The sequence below is a fragment of the Capra hircus genome, chromosome 12, assembly GCF_001704415.2.
Source record: "Capra hircus breed San Clemente chromosome 12, ASM170441v1, whole genome shotgun sequence".
Taxonomy (NCBI): domain Eukaryota; kingdom Metazoa; phylum Chordata; class Mammalia; order Artiodactyla; family Bovidae; genus Capra; species Capra hircus.
The window spans coordinates 38839051-38854616 of record NC_030819.1 but is presented as its reverse complement, the minus strand read 5'-3'; the positions used below and the strand labels follow the sequence as shown (position 1 = coordinate 38854616).

The following is a 15566-nucleotide window of genomic DNA, read 5'->3' as shown; positions in this document are numbered from 1 at the left end:
GTATGGATGTGAAAGTTGGACTGTGAAGAAAGCTGAGCACCAAAGAATTGATGCTTTTGAACTGTGTCGTTGGAGAAGTTTCTTGAGAGTCCCTTGGACTGCAAGGAGATCCAATCAGTCCATCCTAACGGAGATCAGTCCTGGCTGTTCATTGGAAGGCCTGATGTTGAAGCTGAAGCTCCAGTACTTTGTCCAACTGATGCAAAGAGCTGACTCATTTGAAAAGACTGTGATGCTGGGAAAGATGGAGGTCAGGAGGAGAAGGGGACGACAGGATCAGATGGTTGAATGGGATCACCAACTCAATGGACATGGGTTTGGGTGGACTCCAGGAGTTGGTGATGGACAGGAATGTCTCGCGTGCTGCGGTTCATGGGGTCGCAAGGAGTTGGACATGACTGAACTGAACTAGGCAAATAGTTTTGATCTCTTGGATTTCCTAAAAGTGTCTCAGAGTGGCAGCAGTGGCCTACAAGTCCCAAGAACACACATCCCACACACACTGCAAGTTTGTGATACACAGAATTCATTTCACCCTAAGATGCCTGAAATTTTTCATCTGTAAAAGGCTTAATAATAATAACAGTGTCTTTACTCAATATCTTATAATAATCTATGATGAAAAAGAATCTGAGAAAGAGTGTATATATATATGTGTGTGTGTGTATATAACTGAATCATCTTACTGTACATCTGAAACTAACAATGTTATAAATCAACTACTTCACGTAAAAAAATAATAATAAATTAACAGCACTTTTCTGTTGAGGTAATTGTGACGATTAAGTGTGAATATGTACGTAGAAAGCTTAACAGTGCTCAGAACTTAGTAAACACATAATAAATATTATCTTTTATTTTTGCTGGAGTGGTGATTGCCTCTCTTGGTTCTCACTGGGTAAGGTTTCTAGATTAATAATTTCCTATAAAATGGAGTACTGTTTTGTTCGTCCAGCTTTTTATTTAGATAGCTCAAGCATAAATTTTTCTGCCTCCAGTACTGTCCAGAACCACTGATGTATCTCAACTGCTGTCATTGAGGCTCTTTATTCAGCATAGCTGGAAAGTATTCCATTAGTGGCAGTCATACATGTTTTTGTTCTCTGGTGTTCTTTGTCTTATCTTTTGTTTTCAGACAGTATTGTCCTAATTAGTTAATTATACACAGATTTATTGTGTTAAGTGCTAGCTTTAGTACTGGCCTCTTACCAAATGTGGCACTCCTACAGCAATACATTAAGGAGTTTCAGATTGTATGACTATACAATAATTAGTCACTACTTGCCTTCTCCTAACTTGCGGATAGCTTAGTTTTGTAGAAACTTGTCAGATGGAACACTTTACTAAGTTAGGGAGAGACTTGAGAGTGGAAACAGAAATCTGAACTGATTGGGAGTAGTGACATGAAGGATACCTCCTGATTATTTATCCCTTACACGGCATTGGTAGTATAAGTAGAGCTTCACCCCGCGCCTAGGATGGTAGTAGTGGTTTAGTCGCTAAGTCATTTCTGACTCTGCAACCCCGTGGACTATAGCCCACAGAGCTCCTCTCTCCATGGGATTCTCTAGGCAAGAATACTGGAGTGGGTTGCCATTTCCTTCTCCAAGGCTTTTCATATGTATATTTAGGCACTGGGGACAGAGCAGTGCACAGACAACACAAATCTTCCTGTCTTCCCAGAGATTACATTCCTGTGGATTAACACACACGGCAAACTAAACCAAGTAGCATGTTTGTCATAAATGGTATGGAGAAAAGAGCAGAGTGAAAATAGGAACTGCTGTCACTGAAGGTACTGTATTAAATCAGGTCAGGCGAGGGAATTCCCTGCAGTCTAGTGTTAGGACTCCATGCTGTCACTGCCACAGGCCTGGGTTCAATCCCTGATTGAGGAACTAAAATCCCTCAAACAGTGTAGCCTGGCCAAATATATATATATATCTCAGGGGAGTCAGGGAAGGTTTTACTGATAAGGTCATATCTGATCAGAGGCCTGAAGGGAGTGAAAGCATGAGCCATATATTTACATATGGGGGAGAGCTTGCTTTCCTATCAGAGGAAATAGCAAGAGCAAAACTTCTGAACACTTGATGTGTTCAGGAAATAAGCTGATAGTGTAGAATTAGCTGTAGCAGTAGGTGAGAAGTAAGGAGGAAGTAGAGTATTGATAGAAGAGAGGAAAGAGAGACTGTGTCAGGGCCAGGGACTTACAGATAATCTGGGCCTTAAAGGGACTAAATTGAACTCAAAGTATTAGTGGAGAAGTCAGGGCCAATTAAAGGCCACCTTGTTTTAGTTTTGAACAAACAAAATTTAGCATATAGGCATATAGTCTGAAACCCCTTAACACTTTTCTTTATTACCTTAATACTTTTATTTATACTACTGATAATTGAGAGTACTATTAATTAGCAAATTTTCATTGTAATTTGCATTGCACGACTGACTGTTGATTTTTTTTTTTTTTGTAAGATTCGGTTCTATGAACTAGTGAATCCATTGAGAAGGGAAATCTCTGAACTACAAGTGAAAAAGAATGACCTGGCAGAAGAATTAAGTGCAAACAAAGGTCAACTGAAACAACTGACTGAGGTTTGTCTAATTTTGATCCCTGGTGGTAAGAGACTCCAAGGAGGTCTTAAGATTTGTGATAAGGAATATAAAAGTCAGTGGTAGAAAAATGGGACTTGAGCATGCTGACTGCTGTGATTCTTCATAAGTAGTGGGAAGGAGATGAGACTGCAAATAGCCATCTTAAAGATTGATAGGGTACATCCATGATACTGACCTGTAATCCCCAGCTGAGTGTTTTGTTCTTGTAATTCATTTCATTCTGAATTCTTCATTACAGATCCACCCTGTGGATGATATGAAAGGGAGCTGGTCCATTTATTAGTCATTTAGTCTGTTAATACAGTTACTTCCCCTAATGCCTGTTCAGAGTACGTGCTCTGATAATAGCATCCATCCCTGTGAGGCCTGATGCCATGCCAGGTGCTGACAGGGGTGAATACAAGTGTCTGCCCTTCCAGAGTTCAAATTCTAGTAAGGTGAAGTTATACCTTAGATGAGATCTTGACGCTCATTTTTTGTATGACCTTGAACAAGTCATTCAGTGTTTCCTGCTCTGTCAAATGGAGAAAATAATCTTATTTTTCCATTCATTTCATTGAAGTGCCCACACTTCCGTTTCAAAGTAAAAATGTGATTTTTAGTAAAGTTGCATATAAATAGCTATTTTGTGTCCTACTTCAAGGGCAACTTTTACCAAAGATCTACTTTCCGGAAATAAAGTGTTGTAATTTAATTTATATTTTGATGCTCTGATTTGCGGCGCTATTAGTGCTGGATGGAATCTACTTCTGTTGTTAGTATAGAGCCACTGTTGCAGGCAAATGAAGGCTCAGCTTCCTTCTTCTGGTAGGAGCACTGAAGTCATCAGGAGTGATGCCACAGAGCCCTACAGGTGTCCATTGTGGCGGTTTTTTTCTGCTGCTAACCTACCGCATTGTTGTGCACATTTAGAAAGATAGCTCTTAATTAAAAAAAAAAATTTGCATCCAGAGTCACAATAATAAAGGACAAAGTTCTAAGGTCTCCGTTTGTCTTCTAACTAATTTTGCAGCCTTGGGCAAGTCATTTACTTTCCCTTGTCTCTGTTAAATGGCCAGGGTGGTGGTGGCGGCGGTGGCACAGGGTTTGTCAGGGACAAGGCAGACGCGTTTTCAGACTTGGTTCTGCCGCACTTTATGGTACCTCAGCATCCATCAAGGACTTCTTGTATTTTAGAGGGAGTCTGGAAGAGCTTTCTAGCCTCGTTTCTATCAAACCACCTCTGTTTTAAATCACTTTTGACATTTGCGGATTCTACAAGTGATTTCTCCTGAACAAAGGACTCTTCGACCCCCCCCCAAAAAAAAGTCCTGAATCTCTAAAATTATCATATTTTTACTGTATGGTAAAGCAAGTCTCTCTACTCTCCAGGGTCAGTAATGGCATTATCCCAGATTTTAGTTTGTTTCAACCTTACTAATACCTTTAGTGTTTTATTGACATGAAAGCATAGATGATTAACACTGGTTTCATTCATAGGGTCCCTGAGTGTTTTTAGTGCACTGATAATTCTTAAACACAGAAGCAGTTTTGTTTGTGAACATGTTCGGGTTCTCCAGAAAAAACAAAACCAACAGGATAAATAAATATTTATAGATAGAGATATATTTTAAGAAATTTGCTCACATAGTTGTAGCAAACTATGTGCAAACTTATGTGCGTGTATGCTAAATCGCTTCAGTCGTGTCCAACTCTGCACTCCTATGGACTGCAGCCCACCAGGCTCCTATGTCCATGGGATTCTCCAGGCAGGGGTACTGGAGTTGGTTGCCACGCCCTCCTCCAGGGGATCTTCTAGACCCAGGGATCAAACCTACGTCTTTTACATCTCCTGCATTGGCAGGTGGGTTCTTTACCGCTAGCACCACCTGGGAAGCCCCTGTAGAGGCTTGACGAGTCCAAAATCTTAACAGCGTAAGCTGGCAGCCTGGAAATTCAGGAGAAGGTTGCAGTTTGAGTCCAAAGACTGTCTGCTGACAAAATTCCTTCTTATTCAGTCTCAGTTTTACTAAGGCCTTAACTGATTGGATGAGGCCCATATGGGACGTAAACTGCTGTCCTCACAGTCTACTGGTTTAAATGTTAATCTCAGCTTAAAAAATGTCTTCACAGAAACATCTAATATAATGTTTGACAAAATATTTGGGTACCATGGTCTAACCAAGTTGACATAAAAAATTAACCATCACTGAACCTTTCCGTTTATAAGTTTGCTTCTTAAAGTTTTACCACCTTTCAGCTAAAAATATAATCCTATATCTTAAAACTCTTTCTGAATTTCATACTATAAAGGGAAAATTGAATCACATTCAGGAAAAAACAGTTAAATAATGCCTTATCTCTATAATAAAAGGTCTTAGAAACTCAGAGAATATGGTTTAAACATAATGGAATTACTTTTGTATTGAAACCACCCTTAAAGTTAGATTTTCTGCTCTGTGAAGGGCCTTACCCAGCTTACCCAACACAAGGAAAACATAGAATGAATATTTTTATTTTATTTATGTTTTTTATTTATTTGTTGGCTATGCCATGTAGGATCTTAGTGGGATTTAGTTTCCTCACCAGGAATCGAACCTGAGCCCTCTGCAGTGGAAGTGCAGAGCCTTAACCATTGGACCACCAAGGAAGTCCCTAGACTGAATATTTTAAATGAAAGTCAAACCAGCAAGGACCTTTTTTAAATAAGGCTATAGTGAATCAATGTTAATATTTAATGTTAAAAGAAATTTTGTTTGACACTATTTTGTGGAGGTTTATTTTTTGAGGTGGTTTGTTAAATTATTTGCTGCTTTGATATTTGGGGAATTCAGAGATACTAGTTTAAGTTTCACCTCTGCAGTTTGATGATGGTGTGATGATCTTGGATAAAGAACTTAGTCTTCTCTACCCTTCCCTTCAGTTCCCATGATAAAAATACAGATGAGAATATGTAACTCTTCCCTCATTTACATGGTCATTATTATGAGAATAAAATTCACTCAATAAATATTCACTATACATCTGTTACGTGCCAAGCATTGTTATAGGTATGTGGGGTACCTCAGTGAATAAAACAAAGATCTCCAGCCTTGTGAAAATTATATTTTAAAAGGAGGGCAGGGAAACAAACAGTAAACATATTAGAAAGGAAGCACAAAGTAAACTATCAGATTTACAGACAGCAAAGTTTTTGAGGGGTAGAATACTGTTACCAGTAAGGCAAATTGGAGGACCATCTCAGAAGACAAGTAAATATTATAACCTATGTGTTTTCTTTTATACATCTCACAGCTTATGATCCCAAAATTAGCACATTCAAAATTGATTAGCAGCCCTAGAGAGTATAATTTTTTTCTGTTTTATTATGAAAGTTTTCAAGCTATAGATAGCTAGAAAAAAATTTACAGGGAACACCTAATTTCTGCCTGATAATTTATGCTTACCTTAATCTGTCCATCCACCAGTAATATTTATTTTATTAGAAATTGCCAGATTTTTTTTTTATGTATCAGTAGTTCCTTTATATTGTTGGGGAATATTTAATTGTATGGATATATTCATTCTCCCTTGATGGGTATTTGAGTTATTTCCACTTTGAACCCATTATAAGTGAAGCTGCCCCAGACTTTTGAACATTGGCTTTGTATGGACATACATTTTTGTTTTTTCTTAGGTAAAATTTAAGAGTGATACTTTTTACTTCTAGATTTCTATTTGTTGTTTATTATTGTTTTTATTGCTCTGGTATTTGTTTTTTCATTATGAGCATATTTTCCTTTATACCACTGAGAATAGTTAAAACCTCTACTTGAAAATCTTTCTGTGCCAATTCCAAAATCTGGGTCACCTCAGAGTTGGTTTTTGTTGATTATCTTTTCTTTTAAGAATGGGTCACATTTTCCTGTTTCTTCAAAGGTCAAGTAACTTTTTAAATTGTTTATTTAAATCATAGAGTAAATGTAGATCTTAACAGTACAACTGCTATGTTGGATAGACTGCATTTTAACAGTTACTGATGTTTTTGTTGTAGCAGGAATTTAACTGATTTATGCTCAAGCTGTATACTATGTCTCTTGGGCAGCACGTGAAATTTCAGTTGAGGTTTTTTTTTTGGCTTAAGTAGGACTGCTTGGGTCTGTCCTACATATATGCTGTTCAGAGGTCAGCCAGATATTTGTCAGAGATTATCCACAGAATAGAGTTCCCCTTCTCTGTCTCTAGAATTCCCTCCTCACTTTAGAGCATATGAGTTACCCATACTCTGTTTTCTGGTTCTTCAAGCTAAAAAGATGAAGGATTTTCTCTTATACATCTGTCATCTTACTTGGCACGTGGTAGCTCTGCCTTCCAGCTAAAAGGCTTTTTTTTTTTTTTTTTAAAGAGACACCAGGAAATTTACCCAGTGCTGTTCCATTCTTCCTCTTATAGATTATATCCCTCCAGAATCTGCCTGATTTGGGTCACTTTCTTGTGCGTTCAGGTGGTTGTATTTTATTTTGCCAGAATTTGAGATTGTATTGCCAGTAGGGTTGGTCAGATGGGAACTCATAGATTCATCACCAGAAATGGAACCACCTTACAATTTTGTCTAAAACACAAGTGAAGAAAAAGAAAATAGATTCTGTGCATGTGAAATATTTGGCTTTGAAACCCACTGTTTTCTCTAAAAGAACCTTGGCTTTGTTAGAGTCTTTCCCTCGACATTTTTAACTTTGTACTGACAGGGGTGATGACTCATGAGGCATTATTTGTTGTTGTCCCGTCGCTAAGTAGTGTCCAGCTCTTTGTGACCCATGGACTGCAGCACACCAGGCTTCCCTGTCCTTCACTGTCTCCCGGAGTTTGCTCACATTCACGTCCATTGAGTCTGTGATGCTGTCTAACCATCTTATCATCTGCCACCCTCTTCTCCTTTTGCAGTCTTTCCCAGCATCAGGTCTTTTCCATTGAGACAGCTCTTTGCATCAGGTGGTTGAAGTACTAGAGCTTCAGCTTCAGTATCAGTCCTTCCAATGAATATCCAGGGTTGATCTCCTTTAGGATTGACTAGTTTGATTTCCTTGCAGTCCAAAGGAAAGTACCACAATTCGAAAACATCAATTCTTCGGCACTTAGCCTTCTTTATGGTCCAACTCTCACATTTGCACATGACTACTGGAAAAACCGTAGCTTTAACTATACAGACTTTTCTTGACAAAGTGATGTCTTTGCTTTTTAATATGCTATCTAGGTTTCTCATAGGCATTATTAGGGGAAATATTAAAAGTAAAATAAAATATATCACTAGACCTTGAACAAAATGTACAGTTTTGGACATTGTGACTTTGGTTGTTTGCACATCTTATTTATAAATAATTATTGAATTCCTTATATAGCTATAAAGTTCAGAGTTTAGAAACTAAACTCTGGTGTTTGGGCAACTGAGTTTAGTATCTGAGGACATACAGAGATTAAGATGGGTCAAATGAACCCCAACAGCTGGGGAAAATGTAATTGAAGTTCATAGAAATCACAAAATCATGAAATCACATAAGATGAGGATTGACTTGCAAGAGGATAAACTCAGGACAAATACAAGAAGGTAGTATTATTTCATAGAACAGTTCAGTTCAGTCACTCAATTGTGTCCGACTCTTTGTGACCCCACGGACTGCAGCCCGCGAGGCTTCCCTGTCCATCACCAACACCCAGAGCTTCCTCAAGCTCGTGTCCATTGAGTTGGTGACGCCATCCAACCATCTCATCCTCTGTTGTCCCTTTCTCCTCCCATCTTCAATGTTTCCCAGCATCAGGGTCTTTTCCAATGAGTCAGTTCTTCACATCAGGTGGCAAAAGTGTTGGAGTTTCAGCTTCAGCATCAGTCTTTCCAGTGAATATTCAGGACTGATCTCCTCTAAGATTCACTGGTTGGATCTTACAGTCCAAGGGACTCTCAAGAGGCTTCTCCAACACTGCACTTCAAAAGCATCAGTTCTTCGGCACTCAGCTTTCTATAAAGAAACTCTCACATCCATACATGACTGCTTGAAAAACCCACAGATACGAGATGAGAAACAATAAGAAATGTAGTAGAATGTGATTTTTTGACCTTTAAAAAATAGAACATAAAACAAGTAGTAAATTAATAGAAACTTAAAAGAGGAGGCAACAGTTGACAAACATAAATGCCTCAAAAGTGGCAGGATCATGACAGTCCCATGTGTATTAAGATATTTTTTAGTTATGTCTCTGAGTTTTATAACCGGGAGTTAAGGAAACAAACTTTCCACTCTACTAAGACTGTGGGATTAAGTTTGTCTTTTCCAAAATGATCTTAATTTTGTTGACCACATGGTGGCAGCATATATCCATTGATTTCTGTAATCAGTTTTGGGCTGCTCAAAAAATACTGTCATTGCCAAAGCTTTACTGTGTTACCTTATTTTCCTTTATATTTCTTATTTCATATCTGTTTCCTTAAACCAATCAAATACTATGTCTTCCTAATAAAATTAAGTCAATCTATAACTGGGAGATAGAATTTTAAGAAACACACTTCTGGCATAATATGCCAGATCAAAGGTGTCTCAGTTATTAACCCTGATATCATAATTATACCTAACAGACACATTCAAAGATGTTAAAGCCCCACAAGTACACAGTTAGTTATACTTTTATTCATATATTCTGCTACCTGGTGGCATATATGAGGTGAAAAACTGATTTAGAAATGTAATAGAAGCTGATTTTTTGACCTTTTAGTAGATTTCTTGAATTTTCTTTCATTAATTTTTTCTACATCTTTAGTTATTTGGAAATAATATCTATTGTAGATACTAACATGGGAAAATAAGGCTCATCTTTTACTTCAAGTTTAGAGTCTTTAAGGGTCAGTAACATAGTCTAATTATAGCATATTTTGAGCTGTTACGTATGTGAACTTGTGTATAGTACTTAGTGTTCTCATAAGTGCTGTACTTTTATTTTCTATTTATGAAATCTTTTTGTGACAGGTCAGAATTCTGGTCTAGTGCATGTAGTTAAGCTATTTGCAGCTGTTATGCTATTGTAGAGTTATTTTCAGCATGCTTCTTTCATTTCAAAAGAAATAAATGTTAATACTAATAAGGCATTAATGAGTCTGTGTGCAATGACATTAAGTTTCATGTTATTGTTTAGTCCCAAACTTGTGTCTGAATCTCTAGTTATCCCATGGACCATAGCCCTCCAGGTTCGTCTGTCCATGGGATTTCCCAGGCAAGAATACTGGAGTGGGTTGCCATTTCCTTCTCCAGGGGATCTTCCCAGACCAGGGATCGAACCCACATCTCCTGCATTGGCAGTCAGATTCTTTACCACTGAACCACCAGGGAAGCCCAAAGTTTCATAAGGAAATTATGCAATATTTTTCTCTTACGAGAGCTTTGGTAACTAGGAAGCAAAAGTGTTTTGTTCAAGAGAACTTCCTTGTTTAGGAAACATAGTTACATTTGTTGAGAAAACTGCTGCAAGATTACCTTGAGGCTCATCTTAAGTATTCATACCTGAATAATCCTGTCTTTATTTGAATGAAAATGAAGCATTTCATTAATGATACATACTTGTGATTCAGGTTTTTTTTCATTTCAGGGATTACTTTAACTGTTTGTTTTCTGAAGTTTCTGTTTTATCCTGCCCAAAGATGAATTTAAAATTCCCTTGTTAGATACATGCTATGATGGTACTCATCAGTTTTAATTATTTTAGAGTATCTGACAAATTCATTCAGTTCAGTTCAGTCGCTCAGTCGTGTCCAACTCTCTGCAACCCCATGAATCGCAGCATGCCAGACCTCCCTGTCCATCACCAGCTCCCAGAGTCTACCCAAACCCATATCTTATCGAGTCGGTGATGCCATCCTCTGTTGTCCTCATCCTCTGTTGTCCCCTTTTCCTCCTGCCCCCAATCCTTCCCAGCATTAGGGTCTTTTCCAGTGAGTCAACTCTTCGCGTCAGGTGGCCAAAGTATTGGAGTTTCAGCCTCAGCATCAGTCCTTCCAATGAACACCCAGGACTGATCTCCTTTAGGATGAACTGGTTGGATCTTCTTGCAGTCCAAGGGACTCCCAAGAGTCTTCTCCAACACTGCAGTTCACAAGCATCAGTTCTTCGGCGCTCAGCTTTCTTCACAGTCCAACTCTTACATCCATACATGACTACTGGAAAAACCATAGCCTTGACTAGATGGACCTTTGTTGGCAAAGTAATGTTTCTGCATTTTAATATGCTGTCTAGATTGGTTATAACTTTCCTTCCAAGGAGTAAGCATCTTTTAATTTCATGGCTGCAATCACCATCTACAGTGATTTCGGAGCCCCCCAAAATAAAGTCTGACACTGTTTCCACTGTTTAACTGTGTAGATCATAACAAATTTTGGAAAATTCTTAAAGACATGGGAATATCAAACCACCTTACCTATCTTCTAAGAAACCTGTATGTAGGTCAAGAAGCAGCAATTAGAATATGGAACAATGGACTGGTTCAAAATTGGGAAAGGAGTACAATAAGCCTGACTATTGTCACTCTGCTTGTTTAACTTATATACAGGATATTTCATGAGAAATGTCACCCAGGCTGGATGACTCACAAACTGGAATCAAGATTGCTGGGAGAAATATCAACAACTTCAAATATGCAGATAATACCACTTAATAGCAGAAAGTAAAGAGAACCTAAAGGGCCTCTTGATGAGGGTTGAAAGAGGAGAATGAAAAAGCTGGCTTAAAACTCAGCATTCAAAAACCTAAGATCATGGCATCCAATCCCCGCATTTCATGGCAAATAGAAGGGGAAAAAGTGGAAGCAGTGACAGATTTTATTTTCTTGGGCTCCAAAATCACTGTGGACAGTGACTGCAGCCATGAAATTAAAAGGTGCTTGCTCCTTGGAAGGAAAGCTATGGCAAACCTAGACAAGATATTAAAGAGCAGAGACGTCTCATCCCTTTGCCGACAAATGTCTGTATAGTCAAAGCCATAGTTTTTCCAGTAGTCATGTATGGATGTGAGAGCTGGACCATAAAGAAGGTTAGCACCAAAGAATTGATGCTTTTGAACTATGTTGCTGGAGAAGACTCTTGAGAGTCCCTTGGACTGCAAGCAGATCAAACCAGTCAATCCTGAAGGAAATCAGCCCTGAATATTCATTGGAAGGACTAATATTGATGCTAAAGATCCAATACTTTGGCTATAAACTTCTCTGTATCAGAGGATGAGATGGTTGGATGCCATCATTGACTCAATGGACATGAGTTTGAGCAAATCCTATGGGATAGTAAAGGACAGGAAAGCCTGGAGTACTGCAGTTCATAGGGTTGCAAAGAGTCAGACAGACTTACAACTAAACAACAACAATCAGGAAACATAATTAAAGAGAGGAGTTTTAGAAAAACAAGGAGAAATTAATGAAAGTATAATAATGATAGGAAAGTTTATAATGTACTTCCTTCTGAATTGAATATATCTTATAGACATAAAAATGAGTCAGGGCTAGAAGAAATGAGGCAATCAATAATTTTTATTTAGTTGTTATAATAGAGTTTAAAATTCCTTGGCCAGGGGATAATCCTTTTTTTTTTTTTTAATGTCAATGAAGGGAATTCCCTGGCTGTCCAGTGCTTAAGATTTAATTCCTCCTAGGGGATCTAAGATCCCATAAGCTACACAGGGTGGCCAGTAAATTAATTAATTAATTTAATTCAATGAAAAGTTTGCAAAACTATCATGTATATACTTGGCTACATAGTAAAAGATTTAAATGTTAAGGACAGATTTAATAGTTCCTATTTTTATTTTAATTCAGTAGTGGTCATTTAAAGGGGACTATAAATAAATTTGGAAATTAAGAAACTTTTTTTTAGGTCAAAAGTAATAAACAAGAAAAACACTTTTTAAATCATAGAGTAAGTAAAAATATGAAAACAAGAACATTTTACATCAAAATCTTTTAGACTTATTTAAAGCTGTGCCAGAGGAAAATCTGTAGCCTTAAATTACCTTTATAATTAAAGAGAAGGATGAAAAATAAAAGCATATAGTAGTCAATTTTAGAAAGAAAAAAGAACAGTAAAATAAGGAGTTTGCGATTATTAGACATTAATTAATATTGCATGTAGCTCTGTGGTGACAGTCTTAAAAACTGAAAGAAACGTCCCAACAAAATGTAGATTACCACACTAAGTAAAAGTGGAGAACTTGAAGAGAAGAATTACCGCAGAGGTATTACACAGTGAATTCTTCAGTCACTAGTCGTGTCTGATGCCTTGCGACCCCATGGATTACAGCACGCCAGGCTTCCCCTTCCTTCACCATCTCCCTGAGGTTGCTCAAACTCATATCCATTGAGTCACTGATGCCATCCAACCATCTCATCTTCTGTTGCCCACTTCTCCTCCTGCCCTCAGTCTTTGCCAGCATCAGGGACTTTTCCAATGAGTCGGCTCTTTGCATCAGGTGGCCAAAGTTGGATCTTCAGCTTCAGCATCTGTCCTTCCAATGAATATTCAGGGTTGATTTCCTTTAGGATTGACTGGTTTGATCTCTTTTCAAGGGAAACAGTAAGTAAAGGTATATGATTAATGAAGTTACCAGATTCGCCAGACTTCCCAGGTGGCACTGGCAGTAAGGAACCTGCCTGTCAGTGCAGGAGACGTAAAAGATGCAGATTCAATCCCTGCGTCAGGAAGAACCCCTGGAGAAAGGCTTGGCAACCCACTGCAGTGTTCTTGCCTGAGAATCCTGTAGAGAAGCCTGGCAGGCTACAGTCTATAGGATCATGAAGAGATGGACACGACTGAAGTGACTCAGGGCACGCGCTCCAGGTTCACGAATATATTGCCCTGGTAGGGTCAGTTGATTTCTATAAGGATAGCTGATTCCAGTTGATTAAACAGTTGTCGTTTAGTCGCTAAGTTGTATCTGACTGTTTGCAACCCCATGGACTACAGCCTGCCAGGCTCCTCTGTCCATAGGATTTCCCAGGCAAGAGTACTGGAGTGGGTTGCCATTTCCTTCTCCAGGGGATCTTGCCTACCCAGGGATCGAACTCACATCTCCTGCACTGGCAGATGGATTCTTTACCATTCTGTCAGCCAGGAGGCCCATAATTAAACTATACCAAACTAGTGCTGAAAAAGATGGAAAGCTCTGAGAAAGATAGTACAAAACAAATCCATCAGCCATTTTTACTTACGACTAAAGTTGCAGAAATTCTAAATGCTCAAAAATGAATTCTAGCATTTTATCAAAAGAATAGTGCTTTATGTCTAATACAGTATATTTTAGGACAGAAAGGATAAACTGTTGCATCAGCAAGTTATAGAAGAATAACTATTTAATTGTGTCATTAAATGAGAAAAGATGATAAAATTCAGTGAACATTCCTAACAAGGAGACTAAGTATTTACTTTAAAAAAATGTTAGCAAAATACTTTATCCTAAATGGCAAAACTATAGAACTTTTTCTGTAAAAATCAGTAACTAGACACAGACTTGGGTTGTTCATTATTATCTAACGTGGTCTTGGAGGGCCCTAGCAGATGCACTAAGAAGGAAAAACTCTCCATGTAAACTTTCGAAAGGAGATTAAATTTTTTTTCTGTTAGAAACCACCTAAATTTAATGCAGAAATGTGTAAGTGATCAATAGCATTTGTTTAGGTTTAGAGAAATAACTGGTAGAGATGGACTTGGGGGAAAATAATTAACTCATGATGCAGATAGTTGGCTTATATGAAGAGGACTATTAAATTGTATTGTTGAATCTGGAAGGACCATGTCTTAGGCGAAAAAGTAATAAAAGTGGCATTTTTTTCCCATATTAATGTATTAATTAAATTCAGTTATTCTGTATCCCAAGAATTTTCTGATTTTCTGCGTTTGATTTTTTTTGGTGGAAGACAGATAATTCTGTCCAAGGATTGGGCTTGGATAAATGATTTTAGCTTATATGAAAAAGTAAGTGTTCTGGAATTGCCAAGAAAAATGTCGTGGAAAAAATGTGAAAGGCAGGGGACGTTGAGATGCTACTCCTACCAAGATCCCACTTTATACTTCAAAACTAAATGTAATATTGACATAGAAACAGATATCAGTAGAACAAAATATAGAAATAGATCTAATTATTTACTACAATATTTGGCAACAAACGTCTGTCTAGTCAAAGCTATGGTTTTTCCAATAGTCCTGTATGGATGTAAGAGTTGTCTTGTAAAGAAAGCTGAGTGCCAAAGAATTGATGCTTTTGAACAGTGGTGTTGCAGACTCTTGAGAGTCCCCTGGACTGCAAGGAGATCTAACCAGTCCATCCTAAAGGAGATCAGTCCTGAATATTCATTGGAAGGACTGATGCTGAAGCTGAAACTCCAATACTTTGGCCACCTGATGCGAAGAACTAACTCATTGGAAAAGACCCTGATGCTGGGAAAGATTGAAGGCAAAAGGAAAAGGGGACGACAGGATGAGGTGGTTGGATGGCATCACCGACTTGATGAACATGAGTTTGAGTAAGCTCCCAGAGTTGGTAATGGACCGGGAAGCCTAGCGTGCTGCAGTCCATGGGGTTGCAAAGAGTCAGATACGACTGAGTGACTGAACTGAACTGATTTACCGCAATAGCCATATTTCAATTCAGTTGAGAAAGAATATTTTTTAGTATAAGGGTCCTAGCACAAGTGGATAATACTCACCTGTTAAAAGAAAAGTTGATTGTCACATTTTATACTATATACATGTATTAATTCTAGTTGGATTAAAATTTTTCAAAGGAAACCTAGGCCATTACTTCAACAATCATGCCAATTCTTAGCTCAGGGTCCACGTGCCTCTAGGTGGAATGGGAAAAACATTATTTTCACTTCTCATCGAAATTTAGAGCTTTAGTTATAAATGCCACAGTAGGTTTGTCCCTGCCTAGAGCTCTGTCAGCATTAGAATTCAGGTATTTTCCTATCAC

General features: G+C 38.1%; 1 protein-coding gene across 2 annotated transcripts in view; it reads left to right on the top strand.

Annotated features, from left to right (window-relative positions):
• Window positions 1-15566, top strand: part of PIBF1 (progesterone immunomodulatory binding factor 1) — a 229464-nt gene that overhangs the window by 24524 nt on the left and 189374 nt on the right. For both annotated transcript variants that reach the window (XM_005687655.3, XM_018056511.1), the window contains one exon: window positions 2476-2595. In XM_005687655.3, the coding sequence (XP_005687712.1) occupies window positions 2476-2595 (120 nt within the window). The remainder of the gene's footprint in view (window positions 1-2475; window positions 2596-15566) is intronic.